The sequence below is a fragment of the Cervus canadensis genome, chromosome 17 (assembly GCF_019320065.1).
Source record: "Cervus canadensis isolate Bull #8, Minnesota chromosome 17, ASM1932006v1, whole genome shotgun sequence".
Lineage (NCBI taxonomy): Eukaryota > Metazoa > Chordata > Mammalia > Artiodactyla > Cervidae > Cervus > Cervus canadensis.
Window position 1 is genome coordinate 11368778 of NC_057402.1, and position 22667 is coordinate 11391444.

The window sequence follows — 22667 nt, forward strand, 5'->3', positions numbered from 1 at the left end:
ACAGGGGAGGCGCTTGAGAGCCGGGGACGTCATGCAGTTCCCCCGTGACACCAGACTTCAGGCAGGTCCACCCACCCCGACAGGAATCTCCTTGGTCTGCTCAGCGCCCGTGATGTGTGATCAGATGGGGACATCTGAAGCGACCCCCTCCCAACTGCTTCTTTTCCAGACACTTGTGGGGGCATCTCGGCCTCTTCTCCGTTTCTTTTCCAGCACTCGCCCCAGCATGTAATTATCTATTTGTGGGCGGAATTACTTGTGTGCTGTTGGCTCTGTCTGCTCTTCCGGAAGTCCCCTTGGGGGACTCTCATCTGTCTTGCTCCCTCCCAGCCCAACTTCCCTGATGTTCTGAGTGGGCCAGACCCGGGTGGGGAGGGTCTTGCCCTTCCAGGACTGATATTTTGGACCTGTCTCCCAGCAGTAAGCTAGAGAAGCCATAGAGCTCACCTCCTTTGGATTTTGGGGTTTTGGGGAGAGCTTTTTTTGGCTGTGCCACTTGGCTTGCAGGATCTCAGTTCCCCAACCAGGGATTGAACCCGGGCCATGGCAGGGACAAACTGGGACCCTACCCACGAGGCCACCAGGGAACTCACCTCCTTTGTTTCTTGTCTCTCAAGGATCTGCCTTTTGTTACCTTGAAGTCCACTATTTGGAAAACCATTTTTATATTTTTGGTATTTTTTTGAGATGTTTCCCGGATGGGGTATAATGGTGCCAAGTCTGGCCCTTGTTACCCCATCTTGGCCAGAAGCAGAAGTCCCGAATATGAGCTCTTAATGATGCATTTCTTGACTGAAAAGACAGCAACTCCATTGATAAAGCGAAACTCGGCCCATGTCGTTCTAAATCGCTCTCTGGATGCCAGCCTCATTATCTTTACAGGCATCAGGAGTGTTTAATGAATGCAGCAGACAAAGCCCCATTGAGTTCCAGGAGAGAGGGTGTCGTGACCCCTGAGATATCATGACAGCTCCTGCCTTTCTGTCTTGTTTGCAGAATCTTGGCTGAGAGCGAGGCGGGTGACAGAGGCAGCACTCTGGCAGCCTCGTGTCCAGGGAATTCACACTCTGGTGGCCTCAGCCTCCTCCATCTGACCACCTGCCTCTCACAAGGCATCACCCCTCTCCCTTGAACCCTGGCGCCAAGTGGCTTCCTCTCCTTGGCCACAAATGACCTTGACCTTGCACGTTAGCACTTCTGGGTCTCTTCTCTCGGAGACTGCTGGCTCCTTAAGCGAGGTGATCAGATTTTGGGTAGCTGGCGTTAAGACCTGGGAAGGGCACAGTTGACATCCAATTCATCCTTGTACTCCCAGCTCCCAGCACGCTACCAGGCACAGAGGGTGCTTGTTAGTAAATGTTTGGTGGATGAACAAATGAATGAAAACCTTCATTTTTATTCTATTTTCTTGAATATGAACCTTCAGTCTGCCCACAGGGTAAAGAGTCTTGTCTAGACAGACTGGAAAGCAGGAGAGGCCACACCCAGTGGGAAAGAAGTTTGGGCAGGGGTGGACCTGGCCTGCAGCCTAAAGATCCAGTGTCCTCATCCTGGCCCCTGCAAAAGCTGTTTGATCCTGTGCCTCACTCAGTATTTCTTTTCTTTTCTGAAGTGACCCCTCCTAGCCTTCCTCTCGGGCTTCTTAGGTGGCGCTGGTGGTAAAGAACCTGCCCGCCAATGCAGGAGACATTAAGAGATAGGGGTTCCATCCCTGGGTCAGGAAGATCCCCTGGAGGAGGACATGACAACCCACTGCAGTATTCTTGCCTGGAGAATCCCATGGACAGGAGCCTGGCGGGCTACAGTCCATAGGGTCGCATAGAGTCAGACACGACTGAAGCGACTTAGCACACACACGCAGCCTTCCTCTGACTCCAGCATCCCCTGATCTTCTCTAATATAAAAAGAATGAGTCAAGCAAGGATAAATAAGGATGCATTCTTTGAACACAATAGCTGTTTTCTTGGCAAAATCCACGATTTATATCTTGGACTGTTTCACAGAACACCTCCTTCTTTTCATATCTGGTAGTATTTTTGCCTGGGGTGCTTTCCTCGCATGTAAGCAGTGAGTAATATTCACACTGCTGAATATTAGCAAGGAACTCTCTGCAGAAGGAACTTCTCGAACAAACCTTCCTGCTTTCGGCATCAATTGTGCTTGAAAACAGTCAGCAAGAAGCAGATTCTCGCCTCATTAATATCGAATGCAAAGAAAAGAACATCAAGAGAGGCGCTCTGAAATTTAGCATCTAATTCCAAATGAAGTTTAGAATCAACTTGTCCTTCGGTTTCCAGTGGATGGAATTTCTCAACAGGGGCCCTGGTGGGCTTTTGGAGGGACAGTTCTACCACGTGTGGGAGTGTTTGGCTCATTGTTGCTAACATCCATAGTTGTTGGGTGATCAAAAACAGCCCCTCCCACCCCCGCCATCAAAGATTTCCAAGTGCTGCCTGGGGAAGGGTGCTGTCCCCACTGAGCCCACTCTCTGGTAGACAAATGCTCCAGCCTTGGCAATGTTGGGTAAACTGTGGGCCCCTGGTGTGAGCATCCCATGGGCTGCAGGCCTGGCCCTGGAGACCGGCCCAGAGGTGTCGCAGCCCAAGGTAGAACTGACAAAAACCAAAATTGCTTCCCTTTGCAGTGAAAATGCAGACCATTTGGGGTTGGGACCCTGTCTATCTAGCTGCTCTCCTGATTCTCCAGCTATGACCAGTGCTGCAGGCAAGATCTGTGCCCAGTCCCCTGGGGAGACTCAGGCAAGCCAGGGATACCCCATGATGAACGATTTGGGGGAAGAATTTCGTTTGATATTTCACAGAAAAAGCACTGAAGAAGTTCATCATGGGGGAAATGAGAATCCTTTTGGATTACCTCTCCCTCATTCTACAGGTTGTCTTTTGAATTCTATATTCTCTTTTTTTTTAATTATTTACTTATCTGGCGGCATTGGATCCTAGTTGAAGCACGTGGGCTCTTCATTGTGGTGCACAGCCTTCTCTAGTTGCAGCTGGCGGGCTTAACTGCACCCTGTCATGTACGATCTTAGTTCCCCAACCAGGGATGGAACCCACCTCCCCTGCAGTCCAGGGCTGATTCATAACCACTGGACCACCAGGGAAGTCCCTTTCTATCTTTTCAGTGTTAGGGCTTCTAAAGGCCTGTTTTTACCCAGGCTGACAGAGTCATGTAGCTCAGTGACATCCTCGTCCCAGTCAGTTCTTAGGAAACATTTCTGTATCTGCTTGGTCTCAGTGAGGATCTCAGCTCCGCCTCTGGTGACCTTGGTTTCTGTTAATGGAGCTTTAGCACCTGGTCCCTGAGAAGCACATAAAGGCTTCCCGGATCTCCTAATCCACCCGCAACAAAGCCACAAAATCACTCCTTTCTCTGCATCTTTCCTTGTTCCGAACAAGAGTACAAGGGCTTGGGGAAAACAACAGAGCATAGGGCTCAGTGATCCCACTTCTAGTTATTTATCCAAGAGAAATATGAACATGTCTATACCAAGAAAGCATGTCTATACCCTATTTGTGAATGTTTACAGCAACTTTGTTTATAAAAGTCAAAACTTGTGAACAGCTTAGGTATTCATCAACAGTTGAACAGGATAAACAAACTGTGGTATACACATATCATGGAATACTGTTCAGCTGTAAAAGAAAGGAACTACGTAAATATCCAACATTGTGGGTGAATCACAAAAACACTGCTAAATAAAGGAAGCAAAAAAACAAAACAAAACCCAGGCACTGCATGATTCCATTTATGTGAGTTTCAAGAACAAGCAAATCTAATCTGTGATTTTAGAAAGCAGAACAGTGGTTGCTTCTGGGGTCAGGACAGACTAGAAGCACAAGGAAGCTTTCTGGGGTGATAATGATATTGTGGGTCATGACAGAGGTTTACACTAGTGTATGTATTTGTCAAAACTGATCAGATGGTACCGTTCACATGGGTGCATTTCACTATATGTAAATTATACCTTGATGACTGAAACAACAACAATATCATCAGTAACAATATAATAATGAAACCACCCATGGTATCCTTTGGGAAATCATTCACTTATTCCCCACATACTGTTGCACCCTTCATGGTGCCTATTATTAAATCTAGGGCATAGTTTTGATTCTTTTACATATATTCACATGTCTTGAAGGACTGTCCCGAACTAGTAGTGTCTATGTATCTATTTGTCCCTCCACCCTCTCCCTCTGCCCTTCTCTCTTTCCCTCACTTCCGTTCCTTTTGCAATTCCAAGCAATTCTTTCCAGTTGGGTGTAGGTCTTCCAAAACCTCTGGGGTAAAGCTGTATGATGTCTCTGCTTCTCTCAGAGCAGAGCAAACCGACTTTGTTGCAAGCTTTGTCTGTGTGTGGGTCCCCTCACCCAGCCTGTGCCAAAGGGAAGGACGGGTTCTCCCCAAGGACCCCATGGACTGAGTAACAAGAAGGGTGGTCCTGCAGCAACCCCTGTCATATGCTTTGTCAGTGACTTTTTTCAAATTGCGGCCACTGTGCAGGCTGAGACAGCTGCTGGTACCCACCACAGGGACCAAACCCAAGAAGACAGAAAACTTGTCTCTTGCAAAAAAAAAAAAATAATAGCTTAAGAAACTGATGTTGACAGGTCTCCCTTTCTCTCCTCCCTGCTCCCCCCACCACCCGTGTGCTCTGAGCCCAACTCCTCACTCCCACCTTCAGAGGAAGCAGATTTAATACCCACGCTGAGAGAAGATGTTCTGTTATTTTTCATGGGAAATTAAACCCGACCCTGCTGTCAGTTAGCTCATGCCCAGGAAGGATGGATGGCCCAGGGTGCAGTGCTTAACCCCAGCTCAGAGCACGTCACCTGGCTGGGGGCCAGCCATGACGTCACCTGCCACTGGGTGGGGGTGGGGACGGCAGGACAGGTTGGAGAGGCTTCATCTGGGTGATGGATGGTGGCGAGGCCAGCCTTGCTGTCACCTGTGACGGTTCGCCTCTGACACCGGCGTGGACCCACACATCCAGGGGACACTCAGGCTGCTCCTGTCTCTTTCAGCTCCCAACGCTACCTCGTGTCCTGCGGAGGAGAGCTGGTGGTCAGGGCTGGTGATCGTCATCGCGGTATGCTGCGCCTCCCTGGTATTTCTCACTGTGCTTGTCATCATCTGCTACAAAGCCATCAAGAGGTGAGTGTTCACCCAGCTCTGGAGCCAGAGGGGACCCTAACTGGGCTCAGGGCTCCTCCACCCACCTCCATTCGGTTTTGTTTTTTAATAATAAAAATCGTTAAGCATTTAAGAAGCAGAAAGAATATACAAAGAACACCCACCTACCTTCACCCTGATTCAAGTTATCAAGATTTGGCTAATATTTACTGTTTCCTGTTCCTTGTATCTTTTTCTTTGCTAAAGTATTTTAAAGTTGATCTCAGATATTATCCCCCCCATCATTTTAAGGGGTTCTACGAGCATTTGATGAACACTGATTATATGTCAGGCTGGAGGCAGGATAAAGCTCCTCTACCTGTAAGTGGCAGGCCCCGCTGCTAGGGGCTCACTCCAGGCCTGGGAGGATGGAAATAATTCTTGCAGGGTGGGTGATGAATCCCCTGGAGGGGGCACCATGCTAGTTTGGAGCCGGAACTGGGTTTTGGAATCTGATCGAAATTCAGACTCCAGTTCAAGCTGTGTGACCAGGAGGAAATCACTTTTCTGGCCCTCAGTTTCCCTATCAGTAAAACGGGGATAAAGAATAATTATCTTGCCCCCAGGGAGAGGTGAGATGCCCTCTGTGAATGGTCTGCACAATATGTATATTCAGCAGTGTCTGGTATAAGTGCATGCTCACCAAGAGCTGCACCAGCTTTCACTGTTTCCATAGTGGAAGATAGAAAAAAGATGACAGAGAAGGGAGCAAGGTTCTCTTGGGAGAAGGAGAAGTAGAGATGCCTCAGAGAAGGTCTTCTGTGAATGCTTTGGCCAACTGATGCGAAGAGCTGACCCCCTGGAAAAAGACTCTGATGCTGGAAAGATTGACGGCAGGAGGAGAAGGGGGCGGTAGAAGATGAGATGGTTAGATACTGACTGTCAACCATCACTGTCCATCACCGACTCAATGGACATGAGTTCGAGCAAACTCCGGGAGATACTGAAGGACAGGGAAGCCTGGCATGCTGCAGTCCATGGGGTCCCAAAGTCAGAGACAACATAGTGACTGAACAACAAGAAGACTGGGTTTTGAAGGATGAATAGGAGTGCTCCCAAAGGGTCATGAATGACCCAAACAGCATATTATCTTTCAGTAACACTTGGAAGGAAAGTTATGACCAACCTAGATAGCATATTAAAAAGCAGACATTACTTTGCCAACAAAGGTCCATCTGGTCAAGGCTATGGTTTTTCCAGTGGTCATGTATGGATGTGAGAGTTGGACTGTGAAGAAAGCTGAGCGCCGAAGAATTGATGCTTTTGAACTGTGGTGTTGGAGAAGACTCTTGAGAGTCCCTTGGACTGCAAGGAGATCCAACCAGTCCATCCTAAAGGAGATCAGTCCTGGGTGTTCATTGGAAGAACTGATGTTGAAGCTGAAACTCCAGTACTTTGGCCACCTCATGCAAAGAGTTGACTCACTGGAAAAGACCCTGATGCTGGGAGGGAGTGGGAGCAGGAGGAGAAGGGGATGACAGAGGATGAGATGGCTGGATGGCATCACCGACTCAATGGGAATGAGTTTGAGTAAACTCCGGGAGTTGGTGATGGACAGGGAGGCCTGGCGTGCTGCGATTCATGGGGTCACAGAGAGTCGGACACGACTGAGCAACTGAACTGAACACTTGCTGTTATTTCTGTTAATTACCATCTCGCTTTGATGCTTTTGAACTGTGGTGTTGGAGAAGACTCTTGAGAGTCCCTTGGACATCAGGGAGATCAAACCAGTCAGGCTTAAAGGAAATCAATCCTGAATGTTCATTGAAAGGACTGATGCTGAAGCTAAAGCTCCAATACTCTGGCTACCTGATGTGAAGAACTGACTCATTTGAAAAGACCCTGAGGCTGGGAAAGATTGAAGGCAGGAGGAGAAGGAGACGACAGAGGATAAGATGATTGGATGGCATCACCAACTCAATGGACATGGGTTTGAGCAAACTCTGGGAGATGGTGAAGGACAGGGAAGCCTGACGTGTTGCAGTCCACGACTGAGCGACTGAACACCACCACCATCTCACTTTGCGTTTCAAGCAAGCAGGCACCTTATTGAGTTGGGGTCTGAAGCTCCATGTTGTTATTATTGAGGCCTGACTGCGATTACAACACAGTAGCTCTGGCCCCACCCCTCAATTTCCAGTTCTTAGCCCCCTCCCAAACAACAGCCTCAACCCCATGGACTGCAGCATGCCGGGCTTCAGGGGACGTTAGGGGACAATATAATCAAAAGAGGAACAATAATGTTGCTTGCAAAACACCAGAGGATTTGTTAATATGTTTTTAAGAAAGTTTTTTTTTAAATTCCCTAAGGCCCAAAGTTAGAGGATCTCTATTGAGCAATCATAAGACCAAAGTTATTTAAACTTTGCCCTTTTAATCAGTTGTTCTATGTGATTTCACTTTAATAATTGAAAAGTGGAAAGAGTAAACCATTAAGTTGAAAGTCTTTAACCTGCATATGGTCAGGCATCCAGGGCGAAGGGCCTCATCAGGCCAACAGCCGGGACCAGGCAGGAGAGGCAGGAGTCATGTGAACCCTGATGTGGATGAAAAATCGTTTCAGCTGAGAGCCTGCTGCAGCGGGAGGAGGATTTTAAGAAGCAGAGCAGGGCAGGCATTCAAAAGCACCAGGAAGCCCCTGTGATGGGGGTGGGATGGGGAAATGGGGGGTGTGGGGGGGTTGGAGATGAGGGTAGAGGGAGGCTGGAGGAAGCCCCAAGCCCGACAAGGGGAAGTGGTTGTCCCACCAGGTGTAGCCGCTGCTGGCCCATGATTCAGTAGACACAGGGAGCCATTGAAGGTTTTAGGGAAAGTGTTCAAGATCCACCCAGGGCACTGTCAAGAGGGTGGGGACACTGCCAGAGAGTTGGGGGTACTAGTCCCCTCAAAGACCCCCTTCCCTCAGAGACAGGCTGCATCATCTTTTTTTTTTTAAGATTCCTTTCTTCCTGTATAGACCATTACAGAGTAGTGAGTAGAGGTCCCTATGCTATACAGTAGGTCCCTGCATGCTAAGTTGCTTCAGCCATGTCCGACTCTTTGCCACCCTAAGGGCTATGGCCTGCCAGGCTCCTCTGTCCATGGGATTCTCCAGGCAAGAATACTGGAGTGGGTTGCCATGCCCTCCTCCAGGGGATCTTCCCGAACCAGGGATCAAGCCCACGTCTCTTACTGGCATGTGGGCTCTTTACCACTATCGCCACCTGCAAAGCTCCGTAGGTCCTTATTAGTTATTGATTAACATTTTTTCTATAGAAGTGTGTATAATGTCGATCCCAGTCTTCCAATTTATCACTCCAACCCACCTCCTGGTGGGTTTCCCTCAGTGGGTAAGTAATCCACCGGCCAATGCAAGAGAAGCGGGTTCGATCCCTGGGTCAGGAAGTTCCCCTGGAGAAGGAAATGGCAACCCACTCCAGTATTCTTGCCTGGAAAATCCTATGGACAGAGGAGCCTAGCGGGCTACAGTCCATGGAGTTGAAAAAGAGTCAGACACGACTTAAGCGACTGAGCACAAACTTATTTAAAAGATGAGGCATGCATCTTTTAGAATTATGGTTTCAAAATGCATCATCTTTTTAATAAACTGAGGCTCTTCCAAAAGATAACGCTTCTGCCTCCTCTCTGCTCCAAACCTCTCCTGAAGAAACGGGCTACCTGCTCCAACGGTAGGAGGGCTGGGTGAACCTAACAGGTGAAGCAGCTCACTTGGATGTCTCCGCTCTGTGGCGTGTCCACCGCGTCTGTCCTGCCGGGCTTTGCTTCCACGGAGCTGGGGGACTCCCGGGAAGGCGAGGGAAGGTATCACCCCACCTCCCGTCAGAGCACCAGAGGAGCCTCCCTCGTCTCCTTCCACCGGCTCTGGGGTCTTGGTTCCCGAGCCTGTCAGCCGCCTGGAAAGACAGACAACTCACCTCAGACGGCTTAGTGGATCCCTCCCTAAGCGTGGATGGGACGCCTTCCGGGGTGTGGGCGGTGCTTCCTCCCCAGGGGTGTGGGCGGGGCTCCAGCCAAAGGAATGGGCGGAGCTCCCTCCAGGGGCTTGGGCAGATCCTGAGAACAATAGAATTCTTGAAGCATTTCATGAACAACAGAGGTGCAAGCTGTTAGCACCCCCCAGGACACAGGATGGGTGCAGTACCAGGGAAACCTACAGGGCCTGGAGACTCAAAAGAGGGGCTAATCAGCAGGACCTGTGGTTGGAACTGCTGGAGATGCAGCCCTGAAAAACAAGTGGGTGGAGAAAACTCCCCAACCTTTCTCCACGCTCCCAGCTATCCTGAGGTGCCTCCTATTGGCTGAAACAGGGGAGCCCAGGAGATAACTGCAAAGGTGTCAGCACCCCAGCCCATGTAGTAAATGGAGGGCAGTCCCTTTTCTGCCTTGGCGCCAAAATCTGCATCCTCTTCTGGAGCAAGACCCAGCTCTCTGCCAGTCCAGATCCTCACGGTCCAGAGAGGGCGTCCCTGGCGCCCAAAGATGGATAATCTGTATCAGGAGTGGGTGCTACTCAGGCACCCGAGTGGCCAATGGAGGCAACAATAGAGTCTGGTTCTCCCAGAACCCTCCTGGAAGGTAGCTTGACCTGGAGAAGATGGATCAGCCCCTTGTGGGCTGCGGAAGAAGGAGGCAGCAGAAGTTACACCCAGTGCAGGACAGCAAATGCCCCCTCCCCACTCCCCCAGCTGACCTCTGTAAGAGATAGCCTAGCCAAGCAGCTGTCTGTGTGCATTTCTCTCCAGAGTAAATGGAGGATTTCTTCCTCTCAATCAATTCTCTTTGGTTAATAATTCATCTGAAACATGCCTTCTCTCTCAGGAAACAAAAGCATTGCATGTCGCTGTGAAACCATTAGAAGGGAAATTCAGTGATAAACCCTGCTTTCTTTAAAAAAACCCTCTCACCGCCTGGAGTCCTAGGGGAGGACTTCCTAGAGATCTTTGTGAATGGCCACAACACAGCCTTTTGGAGCCAGATTGCTTAAAGGATGGTTCTAGAATCAATTGGGATGGAAAGGAGGTGATTCTGCAGGTGCCAGCTTGGCTTGGCATGTGGGGTATGGCCTTGGGGAGGGAAGGAAACTGGGGAGCAGATGCAGACAGAGCACCTTCTCCGTGCCCTCTCTAGTCATTGACCTTGATAGCAGGGAGGTTGGGTGTGGTTAGGACTTTCTACATACAGACACTACTTCCCAGGTGGTACTAGTAGGTAAAGAACCCACCTGCCAGTGCAGGAGACATAAGAGACGCCAGTTTGACCCCTAGGTCGGGAAGACCTCCTGGAGGAGGAAATGGTAACCCACTCCAGTATTCTTGCCTGGAGAATCCCATGAGCAGAGGAGCCTGGTTGGGCTACAGTCCACAGGGTCGCAGAGTCAGACACAACTGAAGTGACTTAGTATGCATGCACATACACACACACTCAGTGGATCAAATTTCATCTTGTGACTCAGCAAACATCCCCAATGTCCCAGCTCTGCTAGGTGATAAGGTGCACAGGGGGCATCCAGGTCGGGGGAGCCCAGAGGAAGGGGACCTCACCCAGACCAGGGGCCCTGAGAAGTTTTTTTGGAAGAGGATGGGCATCCCACGTGTTAACCAGTGGGACTAACACATGCAGTGGCCCCCAAGTCCTCTGTCAATAATCCAAATTCTGGAGATTTCCCCACCATGGGAAGCCCACACAGTTTGCATTCAGTGGCTCATTGCCCTGGCTTTGGCGTGAACAACTTCTTTATCCGCAGGCACAGGATGGTCAGGCCCCAGAGCCCTTGGGTGTTCTGGACGTCGTGCTCCATCCAGGCCTCCTCCCCACCCAGGGCCTGGCATGTACCTGTCATCAGACCACAGGACAGCCTGGAGCTGTTTGAAGAACCCAGGACTGGGTGTCCAGACCTTTGCATTCGATTCCCAGCCCCAGCCCAGTTCAGTGGGTATCACTACCCTCATCTGTAAAGTGGGGGAGCCCTCCTAGTCTCTACCCAGCTCCCTGAGCTTTTGTTTCCCGGCCCTGGGATGTCGGGGGGACCAATGTCACCAGATCCTTTCGCTGCCAGATGTGTAAATACTGGGCCAGGTGCCAGGGCTGTGCTTGGCCTGGGCACTTCCAGCACAGCCCCTGGCCTCACTGCCCACACTTCTGCAAGGACACCTGGGTGTTAACCAGACCCACCCCCACACCCCCTCCACAGTTCAGTCACTCAGTCGTGTCCGACCCTTTGTGACCCCTTGGACTGCAGCACGCCAGGCCTCCCTGTCCATCACCAATTTCCAGAGTTTACTCAAACTCATGCCCATTGAGTCGGTGATGCCATCCAACCATTTCATCCTCTGCCGTCCCCTTCTCCTCCTGCCCTCAATCTTTCCCAGCATCAGGGTCTTTTCAAATGAGTCAGCTCTTCGCATCAGGTGGCCAAAGTATTGGAGTTTCAGCTTCAACATCAGTCCTTCCAAAGAACACTCAGGACTGATCTCCTTTAGGATGGACTGGTTGGATCTCCTTGCAGTCCAAGGGACTCTCAAGAGTCTTCTCCAACACCATAGTTCAAAAGCATCAATTCTTCGGCACTCAGCTTTCTTCACAGTCCAACTCACATCCATACATGACCACTGGAAAAACCATAGCCTTGACCAGACGGACCTTTGTTGACAAAGTAGTAGTATTGCAATGGGAGAGTCGTGTCTGGAGGGAAGACCAAGGCTCTGTGAGCAGGGAGGAGGAACCTTGTCCACGGTGAGACAAAGACAAGCTCCAAGGTGCACGGTGTCCACTGCCTGGGTAAGAGGGCCAGGGAGCACCCCACAGGCACGAGGACTCCCAAGACTGGGGCCGCTATCCTAGGTGGGTTTGTGCCCTCCACCCTTCATGGGGAGAAGAGGCCGGTATGGCGGAGACATGGCCCCACCCCTCCCAGGCCCCTCCCTGGAGCCATCCCCACTCCCCAGGCGCAGGAAGAGTGCGCCGCCTCCTTTGGCCGCGCACAGCGTGGGTCTTGCACCCTCTGCCATCGATTAGCCATTAAGTCACTTGACAGCCATTTCCTTCTAATTTACAGGGTATTGGCTGAAAGACCAATAAAAGGATGTGGAACAGTTTGGCAGACCCTGCAGGCCGCTAATTGCAGACAGCGAGCAAGCCTGAGGCTCCTGGGAGCAAGCGGCAGTATGTGCGCGTGCCCGAGTGTTCCCGGGCACGCGCGTCAGCTTTTTGTGGTCGAATTGCTTCCAGTAGAACAGGCACTTTTGAACACCCAGGTCTGCTTGACCGGCCTTAGGACCCACTGACTGGCACAGACTGCTCACACATGTTTATTGAGCACCAACTGTGTGCTGGGGCCCAGACTAGGCGTTGGGGATGTGGTGATAAGCAAGACTGAGTTCCTGTTCATCCCCTCCTAATGGGGGAAGCAGATCAAACATATACACACCAGCAAATTAATAAACGAACTGTTTTAAAAGGCTATGAGTGCTATGAAGAGGGGAAAAAAAAAAAAAAACCTCAGGGTAATAGAGAGGAAGTGAAGGGGGTGAATACGAGGTTGCTTTCTCCATCCCAAGTGTCAGTGTCATGCGTGCCCCTTTCGGGGTCTTTATGGTTGGAGAGTATGGTTAGGGCTTTGAATGTTCATTATCACTTTTTAATTCAATTTTTATTTTACCAAAGCAATATATGCAAGTAACTAAAAGAGTAAAATGAGTCTCAGCCTATTAAGAAAACCAGTAGCCCCCGATTGTCCCTCTTTCTCCCCCAAATCTCATTCGTAAGAGGCAACCACTTTTTAAAAAGTATTAATTTACTTATTATTTGGCAGTGTCAGGTCTCAGTTGTGGCACATGGTCTCTCCAGGTATGGCCCGGGTTTAATTGCTCCATGGCAGGTGGGATTGTAGTTCCCCAATCAGGGATTGAACCCACGTCCCCTGCATTGCAAGGTGAATTCTTAACCACTGGACCACCAGGGAAGTCCCAAAGGCAACTACTTTTGAGTGTTAGTTGTTTCTCCTGGTATTTCCCTAAGTGATATGGATACTCTACATTTTCTGTTAATTTTAAACATTATCCACTGATTTTTCACTATAGAAGGTACAAAATTTAGAAACCTAATACTACTCTGAAATTTATAATACAAAACACCTGCCCTCTTCCCAACTACTTCCTCTAGGTACCTCCAGTGAGGGGATCAGTGACCACCCAAGGTCCCCTCCATATGACAATGTATAAATATTGTTCACAGCTGAGTCATGTAGTGTACTATGATTAGTTTCCTTCTCTGGAGTTAGCAGTGCCTTCTCCCAATATGGTCAGATGCGTTAGGTGATCAATTTGTCAGTTCCGTGTTTGTCTTGGAGATTCCGTCCTCCTCTGCAGGTGAGTGGTAGCTCTCTGGGCTTGATCTGCAGCCATTGGGCTATCGTTGTCTTCAGCAGCTTCCAAGCCTCCCCTCTGGGAGCTTGTCACACTCAGGTCTCTCCCTCTCCATCTCCCACTCCAGTTCTTCGTTTCTTCAGCTTGACTCCATCATGGAAGATTTTTCCAAGATCTTTCCTGAATCATAGACTCAATAGCAGATCAGTCTGTGAAGTTAGTTTTCTTTTTAGGATTTACATTATTTTGGGAGCTTTGGGGTGGCCCAGCAGAGGGTTAGCTCTTATTGAGTGTGTGACAAGTTGAGAAGCCGTGGTTCCCCGGGCAGCTGGGAGACTGTGGAGGAGGGCAAGAGAGATCCCTCTGTTGTCTGAGCCAGAATAAGCCCCCATGGTCATAGGAGGAAGCTGTGGCTCAGGTCACAGAGGTTTCCAGCCTTCCTCTCTCATTCTTTGAGGATTCAGGTAGCTACCCTCCTGGCTTCCAGCTGAGTCCTTACTGCTCACTCAAGACCCAGTTCAAACACACCTCCTCAGTCATGGTGCCCTGGGCTGGGGTGGATCTTTCTTTCTCACCAGGTTCTTTGAGTTGTAGCTCTCCCTGGATTTGTGTTTCTGCTTTCTGCTCTAGGTCAGTTAAAAACATTTGGTGTTTGCATGTTCGTGTGCTCGAGTGTGTGAGTGACGGTGCACACACACACACATTAGAGGGGGAAGCTGCCATCCTTTCTCACCCATGATGTCTCTCTCCGCCACAGCGCCTGGCATGTACCTGGCAGGTAGTAACTCTTCCATGACTTTCCGTGTCATGAATGGAAGCTTGTTTGTGTAGATTTGAGAAATTCCACCTTTAAAACGGACTCAGACGGTAAAGAATCTACCTGCAATGCAGGAAATCCAGGTTCAATCCCTGGGTCGGGAAGATTTCCTGGAGAAGGAAATGGCAACCCACTCCAGTATTCTTCCCTGGAGAATCCCATAGACAGAGGAGCCTGGCGGGCTACAGTCCATGGGGTCGCAAAATTTGGACATGAGTGAGAAACTAACATCCCTCTCCAAGGGTCCTGCGTGCTGTGATAGGTGATGAAATCCCCTCCCGGCAGTAGGAGGCAGGTTGCGAGGGCCAGTTGCTCTGTCTGCCTGGGATCCTCTGCGCAGTGGGGCCGTGGAGCCCAGTGCTGGCAGATGGGAGACTCAGACAAGTCTCTGCTTCTTAGACCTTTTTATCCCCAAGAAACTCCATTCTCTTGGAACTCAGCTTTCCAGATACACTGGGTCAAGGTCATGGGGTAGGGTAAAGGGATAAATAGCAATTCCTCATACAAGGAGTCCTCGATGGCTCCCACTGCACTCAGAATAAGATCCAGAGGCCTTGTCCTGCCAGCCGGGTCCCAAGAAGGACCCAATCCCAGAACCTCCACAGCACTATCCTTCAACAGGCTCAGCAGACATGGCTGAACATGGAAACCCTGGGCAGGGGTGGGGGCAGGGGCAGTGAACACAGGGGGCTTGACTGAGTGTGGGGCTGTTCATAGCCACATGCCTGGCTCATCTTCCCTGGTGATGGCAGAGGATTTGGGGCGAGAAATGGGGTGCTGCTTCTCATTGTCAGGGGACGCCCTCAGTGGCCCAGAAAGGCTTTTTTTTTTTTTGGTTTCTAGACCCAGATTTGGAGAAGTCTGCAGTGTACAGAGGCATCTCATGGTGGAATTCTGTGTATGTGAGTGTGCATGGATGTGTGTGTGTGTGTGTGTACGTGCATATGTATGCATGTGTGTATAGGCATGTATGAGTGTATATGTGCATGCATGTGTGGATGTGTATTATTGAATGTGTATATGGGCATGGATGTGTGTGTGCTGGGGGTGGGCCATGGGGAGAATAAATACCTTTGGAAGAGGAAGTCTGAGACCTTTAACCTCACGTCGCTTAGAACAGACCCTCCATGGGCTGTGGGACACAGGAAACGAGCCAGCAGCCTCTACTCTCAGGGTCTCAGAGCTGTTCTTTGCCTCCAGCTCCCCCCACCCCCCACAGAGTGGGAGGCTGAGGGGGGAACCCATCACAGCGCTGTCAGCAGGAACCAGAAGGGGGTCCTGGCTCTCCCTGCCCAGGCATTCTGCTGGCGGTGAGCCATCAGGGCCGCCCTCCAAGCAGAGAACGTGGGGCGCCCAGGGTGGGAGTTTTCTCAAGGTGGGAGACCCTGCCCTGCGACATTTGGGAATTGGACATGGAGCCAAGGAAAATCTCACTTCCCTTTTTCTTGATTTTAGGAACCAGGCCATGTAGGCAGCCGTGTGTGCCCAGCTTTTCCTGCACCCAGGCAGAAGGGCCTTTCTCTGGTTTAGCAGGAACCAGAGGTGGCTCACAGGGGGCCGGGCTGGGTCCCCACCAGCCCCCCTAGCACTCAGGAGCCCCCCGGGGTGCACACTAGGTAGGAAGTCTCTGCAGACTGGAGACCACTGGCAACAGGAGCAGCTCTGCGCTGACCTCTTTCCAACTGTATCATACTGAGAACTAACATGCACTTATGGAGCACTTACTGTATGCCAGATGCTCCTTGACAGGCTTGACATGCATTAACATATTTAATCCTCCCCATAGTTCTATGAAATGGACCCCGTTATTGTGCCCATTTTATAGACCAGGAAACCGAGGCATGGTGAGGTTAAGTGACTTGTCCAAGGTTACACAGCTAGAAAGTGGGAGAGCTGGGTTTAGTGAACCAGACATCTGCTTCCCAGCCCTTCCGCAGCGTCACCCTGAAGTGCTGTGCTGAGAGAGAGGTTGGGGATGGGGGTAGGTGTTCAAGGCAGAGCATTGTCCTGCTGTAGGTAAAACTCCAGTGTCCACCAGGCTCCAGTGAATCATGGAAGGGCTTCGGGGAGTGGGCTGGGGCAGTAGCCCAGGGAGCAGAGTGGCTGACAACTCAGCTCCATGGGAGAGGGGAGCAGACCAAGTGTGCTTCTCAGGAGAGCCCTTGGGACAGCCCATTCTCCCCTCACCACGCCCAGGCTCTTGGACTGCTCCTGAGAGGTGCTGTGCTAGCCAAAAGTTGCCCTCTTTGCTGGATGGAGCCCCCACTGAGACCCCCTTTCCTGTCTGGGAAGCTGGCTGAGCCATTGAGAAGGGCCTGGGACTCTCCTGGTCCTGACCCCAGTGTCCCTCCAGCCACCGTCCCCTCCACCCAAGTCCCAGGAATGGGGGTCTCGCAGCCAGCAGCCTGGCTCTAGAAATGTCCCTTCTCCTCATGGAGGAAGGAATCCTGCTCATTTCCTACCCCCTTCCTAAAAAGGGCTGAACTGTGTGCCCTCCAGGCTCTACCCATCTCCATTTAAGTTCCAGGACCCCTTCATCTGGTCATTATCTACCCTCAAAGGCCCTTAAGCCTCATCTCCCCTGTCCTTTCCCATTTCAGTTGACTTTTCAGACCTAGCCCAAGACCGAATATTTATTAGGGAGAAAAGCAGAAAAATCTTTGGGCCCAGAGATTTTTGGGGGGAGAGGGGGCAGAGATTTTTTACTTTATTTTCTGGAATTCTGATTCTGATGAAATCCCTCTGTATTGATGATAAATTTAGGAATGTCAGTTAAGTCCCTCAGGGGCCTCATGTTGGGGGCCACACAGGATCTCATTGTAAGAAAATGCACCCCAACCCCCAATTTTCCAGGTCAGGTAGAACTCACTGAGTCAGAATCAAGCCCACACAGCAAGGTCAGAAGTGCTTGAGGCCCCTGGAAAGGGATAGGTGGGAGGGAGGAAGGGTAGGGAGAAAGGCCTGGGGGAGAGGGAGACTCAGCCTGTCATTTCCAGGAGCCTATCACAAACAAGGCAACTCTTCTGAGCCTTTTCCGAGTTCCAGAAAGTGTCTGTGAGCATCTATAGAAATGGGGTTTGGGGGACCCTAGAACATAGCATGTGCTGGATTAAAGCAAAATGAGACAGGCTTCTGGGAGTAGAGTCTTGAGAACTTAGGGGAATCTCCAAGAGGAGGGTGGAGGAGGGCCTTCCCAAGGTGATTGGACTACAGGGTCCATTTGGGGATGGAGGGTGGGGGAGGCCCGCTTTATCATCAGTAGCAGCAGAATGATGATTCAGTAGAAAGATGTCTGGATCAAGACATGGTAGGAGTGAGTGGTGCTCCAAGCCCCACCACATACAGGTGGGTGGGGTAGGGGGTGGTCATCGGGCAAGTCACAGCTCTCCCAAAGCCTCAGCTTCCCTATGAAATGAATCTCACAACTTCAGGCCTGGCTTCTTCAGGGGACCATTGTGAGAGGGGACAAGAGTCTGGCTGCTCATCATGTTGCCTCTGAACAGGCCTGATAGTCCCGTCCCCATGAAACTACTGATAACCACCTCACAGACCTTCCCTCCCCTAAACGAATCGCCAACAACCTTATCCCATAGGCATCAAGCTGTCTGCCTACCAGTCCTCCCACTGGGTTTGGGGAGGCGCTAGGGACATTTGAGAAGGCAGAAGCAATCAATCCCTAGGCTTTCAGCGATGACCTAAACATTCAGTTTAGACAGCACACAATGAAGGCCAGTTCAGGCTCAGCCCCAGTGTTTTTGGGGATGCAGGAGGTGACTAAGCTGCCACCTCTTGGGCCTCAGGTCCACCCAAGAGACAGCAGGATTATGCCATGGGGTCGGGCTACACAGCCTGTATGGTGTGGACCCATCACGAGGCTGTGGTCACTCAGGCCTGGGGCTGGGAGCTGAAGTCCTCCCAAATGACCAAGAGAGGAGGTGGGATCTGAGCCAGGCCAGAAAGCAGTGCTGCGAATTCAGAGTCTCAGCAAGTGAGCACAAGCCTTCTCAAAGTTTCCCTCCCAGCCTTCCCCATGCCCGGCGTGCCTAGGAGGAATGGCTCCTGGGGTTAAAGGGCCTTTGGAATGAGCTTCCGATGATGCGACGTGAAGTGTTTGAGAACCACGGGTGTGCGCTGATTTAGTTTGGACATTCACCATCACTATCACTACTGTCTCCCTCTCTGCCATCACCATGATGATCACTGCCATCCACTATGCCACCGTTTCTGTTACCGCTATCATCACCACCATCCACTCCACCACCAGCATCACCATCACTGTCATCACCACCATCAACTCTACCATCCTCACCACCACCACCTCCATGACTATCACCACCATCTCCGCTCACCATCACCACTGCCTTTACCATCCATGCCACCACCCCATCATCTCCATCCCCACCCCATCCACCGCCATGACCAGCAACAGCACCACCACCGCCCACTTCATCACATTTGCCTCTTGCCTTTGACCACCCAGAGATAAGACTACAAAGCCCAACCACAAGCACCTCGCCTCTTTTAACCCTCTGCACCCCAAATATTCGTCTTCATGTCTGTTTGCTCATATCAAAGAGATCAGCCAAAGGCTGACCAGATAGCATACCAAGCTGAGCATACATCGTGGTTTGTCCAGAACAGTTCCAAGTCACACCTATTTTCCCTGCTTTGTTATTCACTATGTCCGGTTGCTTGACACAGTATGTGGTCACCCTATAATATAAGACCACAAGGGCTAGCACCCCAAGGATGCTGACCTGGACCAGAGCCTGGTGGGGTAACTGGGAGGGTAAGATACACCCCCACCAGCAGCTGATAACTAATGGATGTCCCTGCCTCCCCTTCCTTTACCTTCCCCACTCCTCCACCTGCCCCCAGGAAACCCCTGAGAAAAGAGGAGAACGGCACTGGCGTTGCTGAGTACCCTATGACTTCCTCGCAGAGCAGCAAAGGGGTGGACGCGAACAGCGCCGTGGTGTGAGTCCGTAGGCCCTGGACTGCTGGCCAGAGGGACACCTTGGTGGCACTGGTGGATGCGGGAAAGCAGGTGGACACGAGCTGACACTGGGCTTCCCCAGGACTTCATCGCCTTGCAGGCTTCAAGCCTCCCAAAGGAGAAAGCCTCCTTTGCCTAGCCTCGCCCCTTGGTCAGCCCACAGCGTGGATGCTGCGGACACCAGGCTGAGCCAGGCTCACCGGCGGGCAGCCTCCAGGATAGCGCCGCCATCTGAGGCCCCATGTCTCTTCCTCCTCTTGTGTCTCATCCATGGACAGCCCCCCGGCTGGTGCCTAAAGCACACACCCTGAGAAGGCCGGGAGCCTGTCTGCCGGGGCGAAGAGGTGCCCCCGCCCCTTTCGCCTAAAGGAGACCTCCCCTCCCCACCAGGAAGCCCACCTGCTTCTTCCCTGACCACGCCGTTCCCGACAGAAGCCATGGGCGCAGCCACGAGACGTCCCCGTTCAAAGGTGCTCCCACCCATCTACCTGCCGCCCCGTCGTTGTCTCAGTCTTCAGGGCCTGCCTTCTCCCTCCCATCTCCATCACACCCAGGGCCCCTGGCTCCTGACTCCCCGCCACGGGGGGCTGTGCGCCCCGCCTGCGGAGTCCGGACTGAGCCAAGAAGCCCGGTCACACCCCCGGGTGGGGTCTGACCATCCAGGGCAAAACGACGTCCTGAACCCCAGGCTTGGGGCCCCGGAAGGACGGGGGCCACTACGCCTGTCCTCAGACTCACTCCCACGTCTGACCCTCAGAGGAGCCGACGCTTCCCTGTGAGCCAGGCCTTGCCGTCCCCCCAGCAGAGGCTAGCCCCGTGCCAAACCCACCACCGGCGCTCCGGCCTGGACCCACCGGCCTGGCGCTGGGCCCCTGAGCGCTCCCTGAGGCCTGGCACTCAGACCCTCCCCGGAGAGCCCCCAGGCCTGCCGTCATCCCGAGGGAGCCCGCATGCTTCTATGGGCGCCTTCAATGTCCCCTGTGCTCTGAAGGTGCTGAGTCCTCCGGAGTGGTTGGTGGACGAAGGGAAGGAAAGGAGATGGGAAGAGAGGGACCCTCCAGGCCTGGTGACCCCCATCTACTGGCCGAGTGACCCCCACCTGCCAGCCTGTTTCGCCGGCGGCCAGTCACCCTGTGGGCACATCACTAGGGCCCCGGAGACAGCAGCATTGCGGTTTTGCACTCCCGGAGGGCTGGGAGAACACTTCTGGGGCCCTGGTTCCCTCACCCTCCACGCACTTGCTGAGAGGAACCCGTCACAGCCAGGGGCTCCGCTCTCTGGCTATGTAGGGTCCGAGCCGGGGACCCTGCCTGCCTTCCGGACCACAAGTGTCAGTTGTTTTCTGGAGGGCGTTTGGGCCGCAGGTGAGACTCTCACATCCAGGGGAGACTGACAGACTGAAAACCAATCCCCGTTTGGGCTGAACCTTCAAAATCCATCGTCCGGGAGCCCTGGTGCCCATGGAGGCATCTGTGTGCCGAGAGCAGGGCAGAAGGTGAACACGCCGTGACCTTGGCCCAGGTCCTGTCGCCAGGTCAGTGGGTGCAGGCTGAGGACAGGCCCCGGGCAGAGCGTCCCAGAAAGGCTCTTCCCCCCTCTCAGTGCTCCCCGAGTAAGGACTGGCTTCTGCTCTCCCTGTGTGCCTTAGCACGGGCCCCCTGTGGCCTTCCTCCCTGCCCCACCCAGTGGGTACTTGACGGTTTGTGCCCTCCACTTGCCAAGGATGCAGAGCTGAGTGACAAGCAGGCCAGAGGCTGTGGGCCCCTCAGCAGGACAGACCTCATCCCAGCGTGCTTTCCTCACTGCCTGTGGCTCCTGCTGATCCCCTGCCTGTCCCCTGAGCAGACACCCAGGCAGGACCCCAGCCCGACGCACACACTTTCCTGGTCCAGGAGTGATGGGAGAGCATCTGTGACCAGAGGGAAGAATCCTGGCTGAGTGGTCGTGGAGTCCTGGGCAGTCAGTCTGGGGGGACATCGAGGGAAGCAGGGCACACTCCAGCTTTTGCAAAAGCCCATTGATCCCACCTTCCCCAGCCTGGGCTTAAACCTGAGTGGCTCAGATTTTGCAATTAACTTAATCCTCCAGCCCCAGCCAGGCTCCCCATCAGGATCCCCAGAAAACCATCAGTCCTTCACTCTGGAGCCAGTATCCACTTCCCTGGGGACACACAGCCCAGGCTCCGTGAAAAGCTAACGTTTGCACATAAATCCCCCCAAATTGGGTTTGTCAAACCTCCCCTCACCCAGTTAGTGAAAACTAAGAAAAGACCCCAGTTTTTAAAAGAGAATTCACTTGAGAACAAACCCAGAACCGGCCATTTGGAAGACAGCCCTCACGGGTGCAGGGAGAGAGCCCCCCGTGGATTTTCAGCTTAAGCAACAGAAGATCCATAAAACCACCCAGCCTGGTATTTGAGCTTAAACTTAAATTTCAGGAATATATCTTCAGCCCTTAAACACGGACCAATCCTCAGGCTACTCTGAACCTTTGAGAACGACAGGCACATTCCTTTTCTGCATTTTCTCAAATAGATATTTTTCGACCGTCTCCTGTCAAGCCCAGCTTTAGAATGGCATATAGGATCTTCCAGAGGTTTCAGGTGTTCCTTAGATGCTTCTAAAGCAAGTTTTGGAAGAAAGACTAATAGCTGTAAAAATAGACATATATATTATATATAGTTATATATATTTAAAGAGATATCTATCTATATATATATATAATTACTGTACTCTCTGAATCTGTACAAAGTATGATTTCAACAGCCCAGGTAGTGTGCGATATCTAATGCATGAATGTAAATACCCTGAGACCTGCCTTCCTCACGGTTGCTAAGAGTGCACGGGAAGATGGCTCCTGTTCCCAGTTCTGTCTCAATGGACCAATACACACATCGGCGCCCTCCTGTCCACCAACGAGCCTCTGATGTCGTCTCTGTGCTGAGATGTTTTGCAGGAAGCAGGACAGGCAGCGTGAGGGGTGGGCTACATGCTACTTACGAGGAAGAAAGCACCATGCCTTTTTATTTTCAATAAAAATATACTTATAAAGATGGCTGGCTGCTGTCATTTGTGGTGGGGGCTTGGCCGGGGGCAGAGTGGGAAGGAGAGGGCAGACAGTGCACAGGTGGGGTCCTCCCTTGAGGCTCTGCTACAGACCCGGGTACCTTGGACACCTGGCTGGTCTTGGTCCCTTGCCTGCCTGCTTTCTATATGGTTTCATCGTAATTCCCCGAGGTCGGCATTTATGGGGATTCCAAGGCACTCAGCTTTTCCCTCACCCCGGATCCAGCCACTTT

The 22667-nt window shown here is 51.9% G+C and overlaps 1 protein-coding gene across 5 annotated transcripts in view; it reads left to right on the forward strand.

Moving 5' to 3' along the window:
- PRIMA1 (proline rich membrane anchor 1) overlaps positions 1-22423 on the forward strand; it is a 68625-nt gene extending 46202 nt beyond the window's left edge. For 3 of the 5 annotated variants that reach the window (XM_043434370.1, XM_043434368.1, XM_043434372.1), the window contains exons 4-5: positions 5046-5175; positions 12248-12649. In XM_043434370.1, the coding sequence (XP_043290305.1) occupies positions 5046-5175; positions 12248-12476 (359 nt within the window). In that variant the 3' untranslated portion in view covers positions 12477-12649. Of the gene's footprint in view, positions 1-5045; positions 5176-12247; positions 12650-15828; positions 19231-19251 lie in introns of those variants that run through there. The other 2 variants (XM_043434369.1, XM_043434373.1) reach the window with 2 other exon arrangements.
- Positions 22424-22667: the final 244 nt, after the last annotated feature.